Source organism: Phalacrocorax aristotelis, unplaced genomic scaffold (genome assembly GCF_949628215.1).
Source record: "Phalacrocorax aristotelis unplaced genomic scaffold, bGulAri2.1 scaffold_225, whole genome shotgun sequence".
Lineage (NCBI taxonomy): Eukaryota > Metazoa > Chordata > Aves > Suliformes > Phalacrocoracidae > Phalacrocorax > Phalacrocorax aristotelis.
Window position 1 is genome coordinate 32,880 of NW_027441228.1, and position 17,141 is coordinate 50,020.

At 71.2% G+C, this 17,141-nt stretch overlaps 5 protein-coding genes and 2 non-coding genes across 9 annotated transcripts in view; 5 read left to right on the plus strand and 2 right to left on the minus strand.

Annotated features, from left to right (window-relative positions):
- Positions 1 to 2,105, minus strand: part of FLT3LG (fms related receptor tyrosine kinase 3 ligand) — an 8,297-nt gene extending 6,192 nt beyond the window's left edge. Inside the window, 4 exon segments of the mRNA XM_075080328.1 lie at positions 504 to 570; positions 623 to 749; positions 823 to 925; positions 1,710 to 2,105. Coding sequence (XP_074936429.1) covers positions 504 to 570; positions 623 to 749; positions 823 to 925; positions 1,710 to 1,859 — 447 coding nt within the window. The 5' untranslated portion in view covers positions 1,860 to 2,105.
- Positions 1,871 to 4,352, plus strand: PIH1D1 (PIH1 domain containing 1). 2 transcript variants are annotated; one of them, XM_075080323.1, is made up of 11 exons: positions 1,871 to 1,925; positions 2,100 to 2,192; positions 2,291 to 2,354; positions 2,433 to 2,621; positions 2,703 to 2,764; positions 2,845 to 2,929; positions 3,264 to 3,357; positions 3,455 to 3,484; positions 3,567 to 3,657; positions 3,923 to 4,069; positions 4,213 to 4,352. In XM_075080323.1, exons 2-11 carry the CDS (start codon positions 2,103 to 2,105, stop codon positions 4,243 to 4,245), a joined length of 885 nt encoding a protein of 294 aa, XP_074936424.1. In that variant the 5' UTR covers positions 1,871 to 1,925; positions 2,100 to 2,102; the 3' UTR covers positions 4,246 to 4,352. The 2 variants fall into 2 exon arrangements, with proteins under 2 accessions (XP_074936424.1, XP_074936425.1); XM_075080324.1 differs by lacking the exon at positions 2,433 to 2,621.
- A 421-nt stretch (positions 4,353 to 4,773) lies between these two features.
- On the plus strand, positions 4,774 to 10,668 carry SLC17A7 (solute carrier family 17 member 7). Of its 2 annotated transcripts, XM_075080322.1 has the most exons (12): positions 4,774 to 4,887; positions 5,548 to 5,785; positions 6,227 to 6,345; positions 6,529 to 6,643; positions 6,836 to 6,923; positions 7,634 to 7,720; positions 7,811 to 7,950; positions 8,275 to 8,421; positions 8,522 to 8,654; positions 9,050 to 9,160; positions 9,255 to 9,382; positions 10,028 to 10,443. In XM_075080322.1, the coding sequence occupies exons 1-12, from the start codon at positions 4,826 to 4,828 to the stop codon at positions 10,313 to 10,315; spliced, it is 1,656 nt and encodes a 551-aa protein (XP_074936423.1). In that variant the 5' UTR covers positions 4,774 to 4,825; the 3' UTR covers positions 10,316 to 10,443. The 2 variants fall into 2 exon arrangements, with proteins under 2 accessions (XP_074936423.1, XP_074936422.1); XM_075080321.1 differs by lacking the exons at positions 4,774 to 4,887; positions 5,548 to 5,785; positions 6,227 to 6,345; positions 6,529 to 6,643 and having other exon boundaries at positions 6,834 to 6,923; positions 8,349 to 8,654; positions 10,028 to 10,668.
- Positions 10,669 to 11,203: 535 nt separating this feature from the next.
- RPL13A (ribosomal protein L13a) lies at positions 11,204 to 13,355 on the plus strand. The gene is made up of 8 exons (XM_075080319.1): positions 11,204 to 11,299; positions 11,527 to 11,599; positions 11,844 to 11,909; positions 12,031 to 12,132; positions 12,211 to 12,296; positions 12,693 to 12,752; positions 12,847 to 12,969; positions 13,242 to 13,355. The coding sequence occupies exons 1-8, from the start codon at positions 11,285 to 11,287 to the stop codon at positions 13,326 to 13,328; spliced, it is 612 nt and encodes a 203-aa protein (XP_074936420.1). The 5' UTR covers positions 11,204 to 11,284; the 3' UTR covers positions 13,329 to 13,355.
- Positions 11,643 to 11,721, plus strand: LOC142051148 (small nucleolar RNA Z195/SNORD33/SNORD32 family). The gene has a single exon (XR_012658311.1). It is a non-coding gene; the product is annotated as a small nucleolar RNA Z195/SNORD33/SNORD32 family (small nucleolar RNA).
- LOC142051149 (small nucleolar RNA SNORD34) lies at positions 12,535 to 12,605 on the plus strand. The gene has a single exon (XR_012658312.1). It is a non-coding gene; the product is annotated as a small nucleolar RNA SNORD34 (small nucleolar RNA).
- A 33-nt stretch (positions 13,356 to 13,388) lies between the features above and the next one.
- On the minus strand, positions 13,389 to 17,129 carry DHDH (dihydrodiol dehydrogenase). Its single transcript, XM_075080315.1, has 7 exons — positions 16,840 to 17,129; positions 16,341 to 16,452; positions 15,875 to 16,038; positions 15,032 to 15,281; positions 14,330 to 14,454; positions 13,767 to 13,917; positions 13,389 to 13,681 (listed from the first exon to the last, which is right to left on the minus strand). The coding sequence occupies exons 1-7, from the start codon at positions 17,053 to 17,055 to the stop codon at positions 13,527 to 13,529; spliced, it is 1,173 nt and encodes a 390-aa protein (XP_074936416.1). The 5' UTR covers positions 17,056 to 17,129; the 3' UTR covers positions 13,389 to 13,526.
- Positions 17,130 to 17,141: the final 12 nt, after the last annotated feature.

Sequence of the window (17,141 nt, forward strand, 5' to 3'; positions counted from 1 at the left end):
GGCACCAGAGCACAGAGGGATGCGCGGTATACAGGGACACGGGAGGTTTGGGGGATGTTGGGGGCACCAGGGCACAGGGAGACACATGTGGGTGCACAGGGACATGGGGAGGGATGGGGGGGCACGTGGGCATGTTGGGGGGCACCAGAGAGCAGGGGGACAAGGGGGGATGGCGGGGCGTGGGGGAATATTGAGGGGCACAAGGGTGCAGGGGGGCATGAGGGGACGTTGGGGGGCACAAGAGTGGAGGGGGGGTGTGGGGGGACATCGGGGGGCATGAGGGTGAAGGGGGGCATGAGGGGACATTGGGGGGCATGTTGGGGGGCGTGGGGATGCAGCAGGAACATGCGGGTGTGCGCAGGGACACAGGGGGGCACGGAGGGGTGCAGTGGGGGCACGGGAAGGGGGAGGTAGCCCAGGGTCACCTGGGGTCAGAGTAAGCTGGGGACAGCGGTGGGGTCATGGGCAGTCATGGGCTCACACAAGGTCACATGGGGTCACACCACAGGGAGGGGAGAGGGGACATGGCAGGAAATGAAAAGCCGTGGGGTGCACAGGGGTTGTGGGAAGCTCCGCAGGGTCAGAGGTCAGAGGCCAGGGGTCAGACGTCATGAGAACTCACCGCTGCAGGTGCTGGGCCCTCTGGGGCCCCCCCAGCCGCCCCCACTTCGCCGCCGCCGCCGCCGCCGCCTCCACGGCTGCTGCCAGGTCAGCCTCCTCCCCCTGCAGCACCGTCGCCAGCAGCCGCCCTGGGGGAGGAGAGGGCAGCCGTGACCCCCGACCCTGCACCGTGACCCTTGACCCCTGACCCCTGCACCATACCTGTGGCAGCCTCCCGGCACTCCAGCGTCCCCCGTCCCGGCGGCTTCAGCCACGTCCCAGCCACAAAGTGCCCCAGGGCCCGGCCGTGGGCCTCCAGCCACGCCTGGGGGCCCGGACACATGGGACCCTCCACTGGATGCTGGGGTCCCCCCGAGCGGGGACAGGGCCCGGACCCCGGGGTCCCCCCAGGCGGGGTCCCCGTGAGTGGACTCAGGGCCCAGACCCCAGGGTCCTCCTGAGCGGGGTCCCCCCGAGTGGGGACAGGCCCCGGACCCCACGGTCCCCATGAGCGGGGTCCCCCCGAGCGGGGGTGGGGCCTGGACCTTGGGGTTCCCTCGAGGCTGCCGCCCCACGTGCAGCGGCCCCTCCCTCCCCCCCCCCCGACCTTCGCCCCGCTGGAGGGACCCAGGCGTCCGGGAGCGGCCCTGCTCTTGACTTTGCCCTCCCCAACCCTTCCCAGGGGACCCAGGCATCCAGGCACCCCCAAGCCCCACCGAGGGGTCCCAGGTGTCCAGGGACCACCCCGACCTCCAACAGGGACCCAGGCATCTGGGGGCCCCCATCCCCCCCCAGCCAGTGTCCCTCAAGCCCCCCCCCAGCCCCATGGGCCCGCCCAAGACCCCCCCAGCACCCCACATGGGCCCCTCCAGTGTCCCCCAGATCCATTTACATCCCTCAGGACCCCCCACGTGCCCCCTCAAGAGCCCCCTGAACTCCCCAGGACCCCCTCATGGCCCCACAGCTCCCCCCCAGGACCCTCCATGGAGTCCCAGTGTACCCCTGGCCATACAGGCCCCCCCCAGGCCCCCCCAAGGTCCCCCCCATAGCCCCAAAGGACCGCCCAGGACCCCCGTGTGCCCCTCCAGTGCCCCCCAAGACCCCCTCACCTCCCCCGGTGTGGCCCCCCCAGCTCTCGGCCCCTCCTCCATGGTGCTGAAGATCGCGGGGACCGGGGGGAGCCCCAGCGCCGCCATCACCGCCGCCGCACCAGCGAGACGAGCGCCTGGGCGGAGGGAGCGGCCCCGCCGCGGAACCATAGAGACGGGTCCCGTCCCCCTCCGCCGGAACCGGAAGTGTAGCGCAGCGGGACGGAGCGGCGGCCGGTAACGGCTGCGGGGTCTCTGAGGGGGTCATGGGGGGGTCCCTGAGGGGTCGCCGGAGCGGAGGCCCGGGGGGGTCCCTGGGCCGGGGTGCGGCGGGGCCCGGGGGGCGTTGGGGACCGCTGGGCCGTCCTGGGCCCCGGTTCCCGGTTCCCCACGCTCCCCGCCTCCCCCCAGCTCATGGCGGCCCCCGCGGACCCGTCGCTGCTCTCGGCCGAGCTGGAGGCGGAGGAAGGGGATGATGAGGCGCTGCGGCGGCTCCTGCTGCAGGTGGGGCCGGGTGTGTGGGTGGGTGTGTGTGTCCCGGTGCGGGGCGGTCCCGGTGCTGACCCGCGGCCTCTTTCTGCCCCCCACCCCCCCCACCCCAGGCGACCCAGGACGATGAGGAGCAGCACCCCGCCGCCCCCTCCCGCGCTGTCACCCCGCAGCCAGGTAGGGGGGCTCCGGGAAGGGTTGGGGGGTCTCGGGGGGGCCAGGCCGCCCCCTGACCCCTGCTGCAACCCCCCTTAGGGCTGTGTGTGAAGACCCGGGCGGGGGGGGCCAAGGTCTTTGTCAACATCTGTCACTCGCGGGAGGTGCCCCCGCCCCCACCGTTGTCCCCCCCTGGGCTGCAGCGCCTCCTCCACGCCCCCCCCACTGCTGCAGGGGCCTTCCGCATCCCTATGAGCCTGGGGGAGCCCCATGCCGAACTGGACCGCGGTAAGACCCCTCCCAAATCCCCCTGATCCCCTCCCCCGGCCCCCCAACCCACCCTTGAGCCCCCTCCCCCATCTCCCGCAGGCGGCCAGGGCTGTACCGCCTACGACGTGGTGGTGAACTCAGGGTTCTTCCGCACACTCCAGGTGAGGGGGAGCTCGGGGGGGGGCTTGGGGGGCCCATGGGTGGTGTCAGGGGGCCTTAACCCCACCCCGTACCCCCACAGGCTGACCCCCTGTACCTGGAGTTCTTCCTGACGGTGGCCATGGAGGGGCTGTCGGAGAAGTACGGGGTGGAGCTGGAGCTGACTGGTGCGGGGGACTGGGAGCACTGGGAGCAGCTTGGGGGGGGGTGGTGGGACTGGGGGGGTGGAATGGGCTGGGAACAGAGATGGGCAGGTGGGGATAGGGAGAACTGGGAGGACTGGGAATGGCTGGGGGTGGGATTGGGGTGAGAGGAGGGAACAACTGTGGACACTGGGAGCTGTGGGGATAAACTGGGGGAGTAAAAAGGGGAGAAAGTGGGGATAGGGCGGATCTTGGGCTGGGTATATCATGGGATGGGGGTGTTGGGGGGGGGTTGGGATGTCAGGAGAGGGGTTGTGGGAGGGGTGCACACCCCCCATGACACCCCCGGCCCCCCTAGGCTGGCGAGTGCTGAAGAACCGCAAGTTCATGGGCTCCGTCTCAGCCCAGAACATCCGGGCGCGGCCCCGGCCCCACATCCAGGAGCTCGAGGGGTGAGTGGGGCTCCCCCTGAGACCCCCCCCACATTTTTGGGGTGCCCCAGCCCCCCCCATCTCCCCCCACCTCCTTCTGACTTGCCTCTCCCCACAGCCCCCTGCAGGACCCACCGCCACCTCCCAGGTAGGAGCCATGGGACCAGGTGGGGACAGGACCCCCCTGCCCCAGGACCCCCCTGCCTGACCTGTTCCTCCCCCCCCCACAGTCCCCCAGGACCCCCCCAGTTCGTGGTGGTGGCTGAGCCCTCATCTGAGCACCCGCAGGTGCTGCAGGCACGCATCCTCCTGCCCCATGCTGTGAGTTGGGGGGCTGGTGTGGGGTCGAGGGGGGCTGCTATGGAACTGGCAAGATGGTGTGGGGCTGGGGGAGGCCCTGGGTGGGGCTGCTGTGGGGCTGGGGGAGGCACTGGGGGGAACTGGGGCAGGAAGTGGGGGCATTGACTTGATCCTGGCGGGGGTGAGGGGGTCCCTGTAAAGGTTGGGGGTGTTGGGGGATGCTGTGGGGTGAGGTTGGGTGTGGGGCTGTCTGGCCCCACCCCTGACCCCACCCTGCCCCACCCAGGCAGGGGCGGGGTCTCTGTGGCTGGGGCTGAGTGAGGAGCGGCTGGTGCTGAGGGGAGCAGAGGGGGCTCCCCACCTCCTGGAGCTGGGGCTGCCCCTCCCCGCCGACCCCGCCCGCTGCCACGCCCGCTTCCACCGAGGCACCAAGGTAACTGTCACCATGGGAACCTGGTAATCTCCAACCCCGCCCACTGCCCCGCCCTTAGCCCCACCTACTCGTATCACCAGTGTAGTGATTCCTGGGTCCCCGCTGCCCCCAGCTGACCCTTGAACTCTGACATCTCCCCCCAGGTCCTCACTGTGACGATGCCGCTGCAGGTGTGAGGGGGCGGGTCCCCCCTCCCCCTGCATGCCTGGGTCCCCCCGGGTCCCCCCTTGTTCCCTGATCCCATTTTTTTGTACAAAAAACTTGGAATAAAGCGTGACCCGGACACGTGTGTGTGCGCGTGTGCGATGGGCCGGATGCCTGTGTCGCCCCCCCCGGATGCCTGGGTCCCCGTGACTGTGGGGGAGGGGGCAGCACCCCAACACCAGCTCACCCGCCCCTGTGCCGGGGTTCACCCTGCCCCCCGCTCAGGCGCCTCCCGCCATCCCCCCCCACCCCAGGACAGAGCCCAGAGGGGACCCGGGCGTCCGTGTGTCTGCCCCTCCCCCTGCGTGGGGGGGCTCTGCCCACACGGGGGGATTTAGCGCTGAGCCGGTGGTGGCGGGGGGGGGGGGGGGGTGGCGAGGGCGGGGGTTTCCCAGAGAACCCAGGCATCCGGGAGGAGGAGAGAGGACCTGGGCATCTGGGGGAGCCGGCCGAGGTGTTGGGGGGGAGGGGGGGGACCCCAGGCGTCCGGGGGGGGACCCCAGCGTCCGGGGGGACGCTGGTGTCCGGTGGCCCATGGTGCCCTGAGCCGCCATGCAGTTCAACAAGGAGGAGCTGAGGCGGCAGGTGGGGGCCGGGCTGGGCCGCCTGCACCGGTGAGCGGGGACCCTGGGGTGGGGGGCTCGGGGGGTGGGGGGGGGACAGGGGCCCCGGGGGTGCACGGGGACACGGGCATGCGAGCAGCTCCCCCACCCCCAGCCAGCTCTGACTCCCCCTTCCCAGTGTATGTGAGCGTGTCAGAGCAGGGGGATATGGGGGGTGGGGTTGGTGTTGGGGGCTTGCACATGTGTGTGCCCCCATCTGCGCGCCCCCCTCCCCCCCGCCCCCAATGCGTGACTGTCCACGCGTGTGTGTCCTCGTCCCCCCGCCCCCGGGGGCTCAGACGAGGGATTTAGACCTGCGGTAATCTGCTGCCGCCGTGCTGGGGGGGGCACGGGGGGACGTGGGGACACTGGGGGGGGGGGAGGAGGCAGGGCGTGGGGGAGGGGGGATATGGGGGACTCCAGGATGGGGGGGGTCGGGTGTACAGGAAGGCTGCGGGGGGACATGGGGATACCAGGGATGTGGGGGGCTGTGGGGCCACAGGGATGGGGAGCCTAGGGGACTGGGGGGACCCCTGGCATGGGGGATGTGGGGATCCAGGGGGCTGGGGGGGCATCTCGAGGATGTAGGGGCTTCTGGGGGGGAGCGGGGGGGGCTCTGGGCCGAGGGGTGACAGGAGCCACCCCCTGTGCCCCTGATCCCTGTCCCTGCAGGGTCCTGGAGCGGCGGCAGGATGATGCGGAGGGGCTGGAGCTGGGCCCGGGTGGGGGCTTGGGGGGGGCGTCCGGGGGGGGCCCCCCGCATCCCCCAGTGCTGGACTGCACGTGCTGTGGCCTCCCCCGGCGCTACGGCATCGCCATCCTCTGCGCCATCGGCTTCTGCATCAGCTTCGGCATCCGCTGCAACCTGGGGGTGGCCGTCGTCAGCATGGTCAACGGGGTGCACGGGCAGGTACGGGGTGTGGGGGGGCTGGGGGTCAACAGGCACAGGCAGGTACGGGGGACAAGGGCTGGTCTGGGGGTCAACAGGGTGCATGGGCAGATGTGGGGAGGCTGGGGGGTGTGGGCAGGTGTGGGGGGGCTGGGGGTCTGTGGGGTGCACAGACAGGTACAGGGGCAACGGGGACATGGGCAGGGACGGTGGGGATGGGCAACGGGTGGGGCCTGGGGGGTGACGGGGTCGCGATCAGGTCTGGGGGGCGGGGGGGGGGCACAGGCAGGTCCGTGGTGGCGACAGTGGGCATGGGCAGGTACAGCAGGTCTGGGGGGCAATGGGGGCTACAGGCAGATCGGGGGGGAGCTGGGAAAGTTGAGGGGCTATGGTCAGGAGGGTTCAGGTTCACGGGGTGTGGAGGGTCCCACCTGTAGTGACCCCCCTTCCCCACTCCCCCAGCATGCCCAGTTCAACTGGGACCCCGAGACGGTGGGGATGATCCACGGCTCTTTCTTCTGGGGGTACATCGTCACCCAGATCCCTGGGGGCTTCATCGCCCAGAAGTTCGCAGCCAACAGGTGGGTGGGCCCGGGGGACTGTGGGTGGGCCCCACGCCCAGCATTTCCACATGGACCCATTGCACGTGGTCGCCCCGTTGCACATCCTGGCTCACATATATGTGGGCCCCCCCACACACACACAGGGCACCCCCCCCCCCCGCACAGGGGCCCCTTTGCATGCCCCCCCCATCACCTCCGCAGGGTCTTCGGCCTCGCCATCGTCTCCACGTCGCTCCTCAACATGCTGATCCCGTCGGCTGCCCGCACCCACGTGGGCTGCGTCATCGCCGTCCGCGTGCTGCAGGGGCTGGTGGAGGTGAGGGCGGGGCCGCCACGGCACTCCCCATTGGCTGCTGGGGCCGGGTGGGGCAGGTGGCCACTCCCTATTGGCTGCTGCGCACGGGTGGGGAAGAGCTGTGGTGGGCAAGGGGCCAGAGTTGGACCCGCCCCTTCCTGTCCTGCCCTCGTGGTGGGTGGGGCCGGGTGTGACCCACCCTGCCACACCCAGGGCGTGACCTACCCGGCGTGTCATGGGATCTGGAGCAAGTGGGCCCCACCCCTGGAGAGAAGCCGCCTGGCGACCACGGCCTTCTGCGGTAGGGATGGGGTGGGGGTCCTGGGGTGGGGGGGCAAGGGGAGGCTATGGGGCCAGAGACACGCCCCCCCGACACACCCACCCCCACCTCCCAGGGTGGGGGTATGGGGGATGCAGACCCCCCCCAGATGCCTATGTCCCAGGGGAGGCCATGGGGCTGTGGAGCCCACCCCGACACCTGGGTCCCGGGGGGGTCCATGGGGCTGTGGAGCCCACCCCGACACCTGGGTCCCAGGGGGGGTCCATGGGGCTGTGGAGCCCACCTCGACACCTGGGTCCCAGGGGCGGCCATGGGGCTGTGGAGCCCATCCCGACACCTGGGTCCCAGGGGGGTCCATGGGGCTGTGGAGCCCACCCCGACACCTGGGTCCCGGGGCGGGACTGTGGGGCCACAGACCACCCCCCCCACCCCCGACGCCTGGGTCCCAGGGGAGGCCATGGGGCTGTGGACCCCCCCCCGACGCCTGGGTCCCAGGAGAGGGCATGGGGCTGTGGACCCCCCCCGACACCTGGGTCCCAGGGGGGCCATGGGGCTGTGGACCCCCCCCCCCCCCGACGCCTGGGTCCCAGGGGAGGCCGTGGGGCTGTGGACCCCCCCCCGACGCCTGGGTCCCAGGAGAGGGCATGGGGCTGTGGACCCCCCCCGACGCCTGGGTCCCAGGGGGGCCATGGGGCTGTGGACCCCCCCCGACGCCTGGCTCCCTGGCACAGGCTCCTACGCGGGGGCGGTGGTGGCCATGCCCCTGGCCGGCGTCCTGGTGCAATACACGGGATGGAGCTCCGTCTTCTATGTCTATGGTGAGATGCCCCCTCCCAGACCCTCCGGGGCGCCGCCCGGCCCTGGGCCCACTCCGAGCCCGCCCCGCCCTGACCCCGCCCGCCCCCCAGGCAGCTTTGGGGTGTGCTGGTACCTGTTCTGGGTGCTGGTGTCCTACGAGAGCCCGGCCCAGCACCCCACCATCTCCCCCGAGGAGCGCAAGTACATCGAGGAGAGCATCGGGGAGAGCATCGGCAGCAACCCCCTGCTGGTGGGCGGGGCTGGGGGTTGGGGGTCAGGACCCTGCAGGGGTCCAGCAGCGGGGTGAGGGCCATGGCGGTTGCAGGCACCAGGGTCGGTTGGGGCTTTAGGTCATGGGCAGTGGGGTCAGGGGTCAGAGAAGGGTCGCGTGGGGTCAGGGCACCAGCGGCGGGGTCGGGGGTCAGGTCAGCCCTGAGGGTCACTGGCAGCAGGGTCAAAGTGGGGTCAGGGTCAGAGATCAGGGTCAGAGGTGGGTCCGTGGGGGGGGGGAAATCGCTGGGCGCAGGGTCGGGGGTCGGGGGTCAGGAGGTCGCTGGCAGCCCTGCCCCCACAGCTGGCCACGCCCTGGCGGCAGTTCTTCACCTCGATGCCTGTCTACGCCATCATCGTCGCCAACTTCTGCCGCAGCTGGACCTTCTACCTGCTGCTGATCAGCCAGCCCGCCTACTTCGAGGAGGTGTTCGGCTTCGAGATCAGCAAGGTGGGACCCTGCCCCCGTCCCGGGGGGACCCCGGAGTCCGGGGGGTGGGGTGTGTGTGGAACCCGGGGGTCCGGGTGCCCCACGGCTGACGGCCCCGCAGGTGGGGCTGCTCTCGGCCCTGCCCCACCTGGTGATGACGATCGTCGTCCCCATCGGGGGCCAAATCGCCGATTTCCTGCGCTCCCGGGGGCTGATGTCGACCACCAACGTCCGCAAGATGATGAACTGCGGCGGTGAGAGGGGAACGTGGACGGGATTGTCGGGGGGATCGGGGGGAGGATGGGGAGCCATTGCGGGGTCACATGGAGGGAGACAAGGGGAGGATGGGGAGATACGCAGACGGGACATCGGGGGACACAGAGGGGATAGGGAGGGGGATGTGGGGGACGTACAGAGAGAGACGGAGGAGATAAGGGGGGACATGGGGGACATACAGAGGGGACGGGGGGATGTGGGGGGGACATAGAGGGGGTAGAGGGGATGGGGAGCGGGATGTGAGGGAGATAAGGGAGGATGTAGGGGGCTGGGGCACAGGGGATCCTGGGGAGGATGTGTTGGGGGTCCCCAGGGGCAGATGGGGGAGGTGTGGGTCCCCCCTGGCCATGGGTGACTCCTCCCGGCCCCCCAGGGTTCGGTATGGAGGCGACGCTGCTGCTGGTGGTGGGGTACTCGCGGTCCCGTGCTGTCGCCATCTCCTTCCTCGTCCTGGCTGTCGGCTTCAGCGGCTTTGCCATCTCCGGTGGGGACAGGGATGCGGGGGATGGGGGCATACGGGGGCGGGAAGGGGGGAACGTGCATGTGGGATGACACACACACCCCGCCGGCCCCCCCAGGGTTCAATGTCAACCACCTGGACATCGCCCCCCGCTACGCCAGCGTGCTGATGGGGCTCTCCAACGGGGTGGGGACGCTCTCGGGGATGGTCTGTCCCCTCATTGTGGGGGCCCTCACCCGGCACAAGGTGGGGGGGAATGGGAGCGGGGCTGAGGGGCGAGGGGGGCTCCAGGGCAGGGGGCAGAATAGGGACTTGGGAGTAATGGGGACCCTGGGGAGGGGAAATGGGGTGTGTGGTGGGGCATATGGGGCTTTGGGGGTGCACTAGGACATGGGGGCGGACACAGTGGAGACTATGGGGGGCACTGGGACCTGGGGGGGGGGGGGGAGCTGACAGTGGGGACGGGGGGGATGCTAGGACCCAGGGAGGGGGACAGCAGGGACTATGGGGGGCACTAGGACATGGCGGGGGGGGGGAGCTGACAGTGGGGACGGGGGATGTGTGCGTGTGATAGGACCCAGGGAGGGGGACAGCAGGGACTATGGGGGGCACGAGGACATGTGGGGGGGCAGTGGGGACCTGAGGGGAGGCACTAGGACCCGGGGCGGGACAGCAGGGACTATGCGGGGGGCACAGGACGTGGAGGGGGGACAGGAGGGTTGGGGGGCTGGAGGACCCCGAGACTCACCACCCCCCTCTGACTCTGCCCCCTTGCCCTGGCCCCGCCCTCCCCTCCCTGGCCCTTCCCACTGCCCCCTCGGCTCCGCGCCGTCCCGCCCCTGCTGCTCGCCGATTGGCCGGTGGCGGGGGGCGGCCGGCACGGATTGGCAGACGCGGGAGGAGTGGCAGTGGGTGTTCCTCATCGCGGCGCTCGTGCACTACGGGGGCGTGGCCTTCTATGGCGCCTTTGCTTCGGGGGAGCCACAGCGGTGGGCGGAGCCGCCGCGCGAGGAGGCGGAGCCTCTGGCGCCCAGGGGCGGGGCCAGCGACGACGAGGAGGAGGGGGAGGGGGAGGAGGAAGAGGGGGGCGGGGGGGGACCGCCGGGTGGGCCCCCCCCGGGATATGGGGCTACCGGCACCACCCCCACCCCTGGCCCCCGCGGGGAGACCTATGGGTGAGCCCCCCCCTCCCCACCCCCTACACTGGGGACCCCCCAGGGACCCCCCCCAACCCCAAGCCTCCCCCCTGCCCCACCCCCCCCGCTGCCCCCAGGACCCCCCATGGCCGGCCCCCCTCCCCCTCCTCACTGTACATATATAAATACAGGGAGGGGCTGCGGCCCCTGGATCGGCCCCCGAGTCCGTGTGAACTGCAGGCCTGGCCTGCTGGGGGCACCGGGAGACACTGGGGCACTGGGGGGGTGGTAGGGTATGTACTGGGAGGTACTGGGGGATGCTGGAAGGGGTCCTGGGGGTACTGAGAGAGACTGGAGGGTGCTGCGGGGTGGCACTGGGGGATGTCATGGGAGATACTGGAGACACTGGGGGTGAGTGGGGGGCACTGGGAGATACTGGGGGCACTGGAGGGGGTCCTGGGAGATACTGGTGGCACTGGGACAGGTATTGATGGATACTGGGAACACGGACGGTGAGTGGGGTCACTGGGCGTGTTTCTGGGGGTACTGGGAGATACTGGAGGATACTGGGGGCACTGGGGAATGTGTTGGGAGACAGTGGGGGCACAGTGGGTGAGTGGGGGGCACTGGGAGGTACTGGAAGGGTACCTGGGAAGACTAGGAGATACTGGAGTATACTGGGGGCACTAGGTGGTTGTACTGGTGGATGCATTGGGAGATACTGGGGACATGTGGGGTGAGTGGGGAGCACTGGGGGGGTCCCCGAGGGGTTTAGGACCCCGAAGGGGGTGAGGGAGGCCCGAGGCCCCGCCCCCTCATTTCCATAACCCCATAACCGTGCGGGGAGGGGCGGTGGCTCCGCCCATGATGGCGGCTCCCAGCGCGGCGTCGCACTGCCCACCTTCCGCCCGGCGCGCGACGTCACTTCCGCCCCTGCGCCGAGCCCCGCGCCGGAAGGGGCGACCCCGCGGCGCGCGCGGGGTGGGGCCTCTTTCCTGAGCGGGCGGCGGCGATGGCGGAGCCGCGGGTGCGGGCCGGGGGCACCGGGAGGGGGGAACCGGGGGATCGGGGGGGGGGCTTGGGGCACCCCGAGGGGGCGGCGGGGCCTCCCGCGGCGGGGGGAGCCCCGCGAGAGGCGCGGGGGGCTGCGGGAGGCGCGGGCACGGCCTCCACGTGGGGCCTCCGAGCGGGCCCGGGGCCCGTGGGACCCCCGGTGACACCACACCCCCCCCCCCGCCTCTCTCGGTGCCGCAGGTTCTGGTGATCGATGGCCGCGGGCACCTCCTGGGGCGGCTGGCGGCGATCGTGGCCAAGCAGGTGCTGCTGGGTGAGTGCGGGACCCCCCCCGGGAGCCCCCGGCCCCCCCCCCCCCGCGCCGTGATGAGCTCCTTCGGCTGTTGAGTCTCACGACCCTGAGAGCCGCCCACATGCACTACCAACTGAGCGCGGGGGTGGGGGGGTGGGCACGCGTGGGCCCGGCCGCCGCCGCTGAGCCGTGTCCGTCTGTCGTGTCTGTTCCCCCCCACGTGTCCGTGTGTCCCATGTCCCGCCCCGTGTCCGTCTGTCCCTAGGCCGCCGCGTGGTCGTGGTCCGCTGCGAGGGCATCAACATCTCCGGCAACTTCTACCGCAACAAACGTGAGTGGGGTGGGGGGAGCGGCCACCGGGGGGTACCGGGAGCCCGGCGGGGGGCGGGGGCGGCCACCGGGAGCCCCCTGGTGTCCCCCCGGCCAGGGGTGACGCTCCCGCTGCCCCCCAGTGAAGTTCCTGGCCTTCCTGCGGAAGCGGATGAACACCAACCCATCGCGGGGGCCCTACCACTTCCGCGCCCCCAGCCGCATCTTCTGGCGGACGGTGAGAGGTGAGTGTGGGACCCCCCCCCAACCCCCCAAAACCCGGGGGCCCCCCCTGGAGCCTCCTGACCCCCTGCCCCCCCCAGGGATGCTGCCACACAAGACGAAGCGGGGGCAAGCAGCGCTGGAGAGGCTGAAGGTGTTTGATGGCATCCCCCCACCCTATGACAAGGTGAGGGCCCCCCCAAATCCCTTCTAGGACCCCCAAGTCCCCGTGGGACCCCTAAATCCCACCAGGGACCCTCCCCATCCCCATGACACCCCCAAATCCCTGTGGAACCCCTCAATCCCCCCAGGGAGTCTTCTCTAGCCCTGTGGAACCCCCCCAGGACTGCCACCCCAGTCCTGTAGCGCCCGCAGATCCTCCCAGGATCCCCTCTTCAGCCCTATGGGACCCCCTAAATTCACCCCCGTGTCAATGATGCACTTCTACCTACATTGTTCGATGGTCCTTGAGAGAAACTTTAACACTGAGACACTGGGGGCCCCCCAACCCCCCCCAAATCTGCCCCTGCCATCCCCTCCTGCCCCCCAAATCCGTCCCCCCTCCTGACTCTCCGTCCCACAGCGCAAGCGCATGGTGGTCCCGGCTGCTCTCAAGATCATCCGTCTGAAGCCCACCCGCAAGGTAAGGAGTGGTGGGGGTCGGGGGGGGCTCCCCCAGCGCTGGAGTCCCCTCCCGGGTATCAGGGTCCCTCCCTGACTCCCCCCGTGCCCCCCAGTTCGCCTTCCTGGGCCGGCTGGCGCACGAGGTGGGCTGGAAGTACCAGGCAGTGACGGCGGCGCTGGAGGAGAAGCGGAAGGAGAAGGCGAAGCTGCGATACAACAAGAAGAAGAAGCTGATGGTGAGGGGGGGACCCCAAAAAACTGGGGGGGAGATGCCAGAAAGTGGCAGGAGAATCCCAAAAAATGGGGGGAATGGCCCCAAAATACAGTGGGTGGGGGGCACGGCTTGAAATCTCCACTTGTGTGGGTGTCCTGGAAGACGCCACAGTGGGGTCGGCGCTGCCCAGGGAGGGGGTCTCCCCGTAACAGGAGCGCTGGGGGGTTCCCCAGCTGCACGCCCCTCCCCGGGGGTGCTGGGCCCCCCTTAACACCCCCCTCCCCCCAATTTCAGAGCTTGCGGCGCCGGGCCGAGCGCAACGTGGAGAAGAAGACGGAGCCGTTCACGGCCGTGTTGCGCCAGCACGGGCTGCTGCTCTGAATAAAGGGGTCTGGCGGCTGCTCTGTACTGGTGGGGGTGGTCCGTACTGGGGCGGGCTGGTCTGTACTGGGGTGACTGCTGTGGGCTTGGAGAGGACAAGGAAAACACAGATTTTGGGGGGTTTAGCTCTTTATTGTGACTTTAGAGGTGTGGGGGATCATGCCATGAGGCTGAGGGCTTGTGCCGTGGGGCGGGGACTCATGCTGTGGGGCAGGAGGTGCCCGCAGCCCCCTCCTCAGGCCCCGCAGCCCCCTCCTCGGGCCCCGCAGCCCCCACCTGCCGCCGCGCCTCGTCCAGCAGCCGGGCGATGAGCTCGCTCTCGGCCAGCGGCATCACAGGGCTCTCGGTCAGACCTGGGGAGGGAGGAGGGTCAGAAGGTGTCGGGGGTGCAGGGGTCCCCCCCCGTGGGGACGCAGGGGTCCCGGGACCCCCCCTCACCCTGCAGCAGGCACTCGCGGACATGCTGGGCCTCGTAGCGCAGGCCGGTGCCGTGGGGGAAGTTGAGGGGCTGCGAGGGGGGGAGCAGGGGGAACACTTCCCGCCGCCCCCCCACCACCAGCTCCGTCGGGCAGTTCATGTGGCTGGGGAACTGGGGGGGGGTGAGGGGGGGCACGTCAAGGGCCTGGAGGGGGGCACACGATCCCACCTCTATGCCCCCCCAAGTTGGGGTCCAGGTGCCTGGAGCACCCCCCCATTGGGGTGCTTGGCTCTGGGGGAGCCAGGACCCCATGTTCCCCCCCTCCTCACCCCCCTAGGTGCCTTGGGTGTCCAGGCTTTCCCCCCCCCGCCCCTACAGTCTGCCCCCTGTGACTCCCACCTCCCCAGGGGTCCTCTGTCTGGGACCCCCGCCGTCCATGGTGTGTGTCCCCCCCGGATCCCCCTCACTGGGGGATGCAGGTTTTTGAGCCCCATAACATTCCCCCCCCCCCATTCTCCAGAGTCCCCAGGGATTTCCCCCCCTGCCCTCCCATTCCCGGGGGTCCCCAGGGCCCCGTGCCCACCTCGGCCCAGCCCAGGGGCCCCCCCAGCACGGCCCCCCCCGGCAGCTTGGCTGCCATGGAGCAGCTCAGCACGGCCTGGCGGTTCCCCTCGTACTCCAGCGTCATCGTCACCGTCTCGTCCACGCCTGTGCCGGGGGGACCCCCCAAACCCCCTCAGGGACTCGGTGGCCCCTGCGGGGGGGGATACCCCCCCAGCCCCCTTGTGTTGCCCCCCATCTCACCACTGACCCCCGCTGTACCCAATTTTCTCCATCCTCCCCACACATACACCCCACTCCCCCCCCTTGCTGCCCCTTCCCCACCCCTTTTCCCCCCAGCCCCCCCCGTATCCCCATAGCTCCTCCCCAGTGTACCCCCCCTTCCCTCCATTGTCACCCTTCTCTGACCCCTGAGACCCCCTTCTCCATCCCCCCCGAGGTTCCCCCGGATGCACATCCCTTTCCCTCTCCCCTGTGTTCCCCCAGTAGCTCCCCATCCCTTGCCCCCCCCCCCGTGTCCCCCCTGGACCCCCATCCCTTCCCCCCCCCCCCCCCGCGTGTCCCCCCGCCCAGCTCCCCATCGCCCCTAGTGTCCCCCCCCATTACCCCCAGCTCCCTCCCCGCAGTGTCCAGCCTGGACCCCCTCCCCTGCCCCCAGTGTTTTCCCCCTCCTGCACCCCCCCGGACCCCCATCCCTGCCCCCCAGTGTGTGTCCCCCCCTTACCCGAGGGGTGCAGGCAGCCGCGGGCCGTGAGGCAGCGCGGGGCCCCCCCCAGCAGGGCGGTGGCCATCTGCAGCCCGTACCCCCCCAGGTCGAGCAGGGCCCCCCCGGCCAGGGCGGGCTCCCGCAGCCGCTCCTGGTCCCCCATGGGGAAGGCCAGGGACCCCAGCAGCAGGCGGGGCTCCCCCAGCGCCCCCCCCGCCACCAGCGCCTGCAGCCGCCGCCAGGCCGGGAAGAAGCGGGTCCAGAAGCCCTGGGGGGAGCGGGATGTCGGGGGGGGCACTGGGAATGGGGGAGCGGTGTGTCGGGGGTACTGGGGGCACTGGGAATGGGGGAGCGGGGTGTCGGGGGGGGCACTGGGAATGGGGGAGCGGGGTGTCGGGGGGGCACTGGGAATGGGGGAGCGGTGTGTCGGGGGGGGCACTGGGAATGGGGGAGCGGGGTGTCGGGGGGGCACTGGGAATGGGGGAGCGGGATGTCGGAGGGGGGCACTGGGAATGGGGGAGCGGGATGTCGGGGGGGCACTGGGAATGGGGGAGCGGGATGTCCGAGGGGCACTGGGAATGGGGGAGCGGGGTGTCGGGGCTGGCACTGGGAATGGGGGAGCAGGATGTTGGGGGGGCACTGGGGGGTACTGGGGGCACAGAATGGGGAGCAGGATGTCAGGGGGGCACTGGGAATGGGGGAGTGGGATGTTGGGGGGTACTGGGAGCGGGGCAGGGAGTACCGGGAGCAGGATGGGGGGGGTGCTGGGAGCAGGGTTGGGCATTGCTGGGAGCACTGGGAGTGGGGGCGGGGGGCGCTGGGAGCACTGGCAGCGGGGTTGGGGGGCGCGGGGGACCCCACCTCCATCAGGAAGACCCCCTGGGCGCGGGCGGCCGCCACGAGCTCGCGGACCTGGTGGGCGCTGACGGCCATGGGCTTCTCCAGCAGCACGGCCTTGGCGGCGCCCAGGAAGAGTCGCGCGGCCGGGAGGTGCTGGGGGTTCACGGTGCCCACGTACACCACCTCTGGGGGCAGGGGGGTCAGACCCCCACCACCCCCCCCACACCGTGCCCACGTACACCCCCTCTGGGGGCAGGGGGGTCAGACCCCCACCACCCCCCCCACACCGTGCCCACGTACACCCCCTCTGGGGGCAGGGGGGTCAGACCCCCACCACCACCCCCACACACACCATGCCCACGTACACCCCCTCTGGGAGGGGGAGGACACCCCGGGGTCTGGGTCAGCCCCTCCCCCCGGGTACCCCTACATCCTTGCTCAGCCCTTCCCCCCCCCCGCGCCCCGCCCCTCCCCCCGGCCCCCTCACCCACGTCGGGGTCCTCTGCCAGCTCCCGGTAGGAGCCGTAGGCCCGGGGCAGCCCGTGGCGCCGCGCGAAGGCCTCGGCCCGGGACAGGTCCCGGGCGGCCACGGCCACCGCCTGGGGGAGGGTCGGGGTCAGGGGGGCTCAGCCTTGGAACCCCTTCCCCCCCCCCCCGGGGGGACCCCAGCCTCGGGACCCCCTCCCCTGCACGAGGGTACCCTGTAACCCTTGCCCCCCGGGACCCTGTGCCTCCTCCCCCCCAGGTACCCAGGTGTCCAGGAAGACCCCCTCCCCCAGGGGACATCATCCCCCCCCCGGGAAGCCCCTGTCTCTCCCCCGACGGGGACCCCCAGCACTCCCCCCGCCAGGGTACCCAGGTGCCCAGGAAACCCCCAGCCCTCCTCCTTCCCCTCGGACCCCTGCCCCTCCCCCAGGGGACATCCTGCCCCGCCCATCCCCCATAGGGCACCCCCCCGCCCCTCCCCCCAGGGGACCCCCGCGCACCACGTGCTCCTCAGGGGGGAGGGTCTTCAAGGCCACCATGAAGTCGTGGCAGATGTGCCCGGCTGAGCAGATGCCCCAGCGGGTGGGGCCGGGCGGGGCGACGCCCGCGGCCCCAGGGGGAGGGTCCCCATGGGGGGGGTCCCCAGTGTCCCCATGGGGGGGGTCCCCGCGGGGAGGGTCCCCCGTGCCCAGGCAAGGCTGTGGCCGCGTCGTCATCGGCTCCGTGTCTGCACCCGCCAGGGTGCGGCGCCGGGGGGTGATGGAGCCCCGCCTGCCCCTCCCCCACCCGTGGGAGGCCCCCG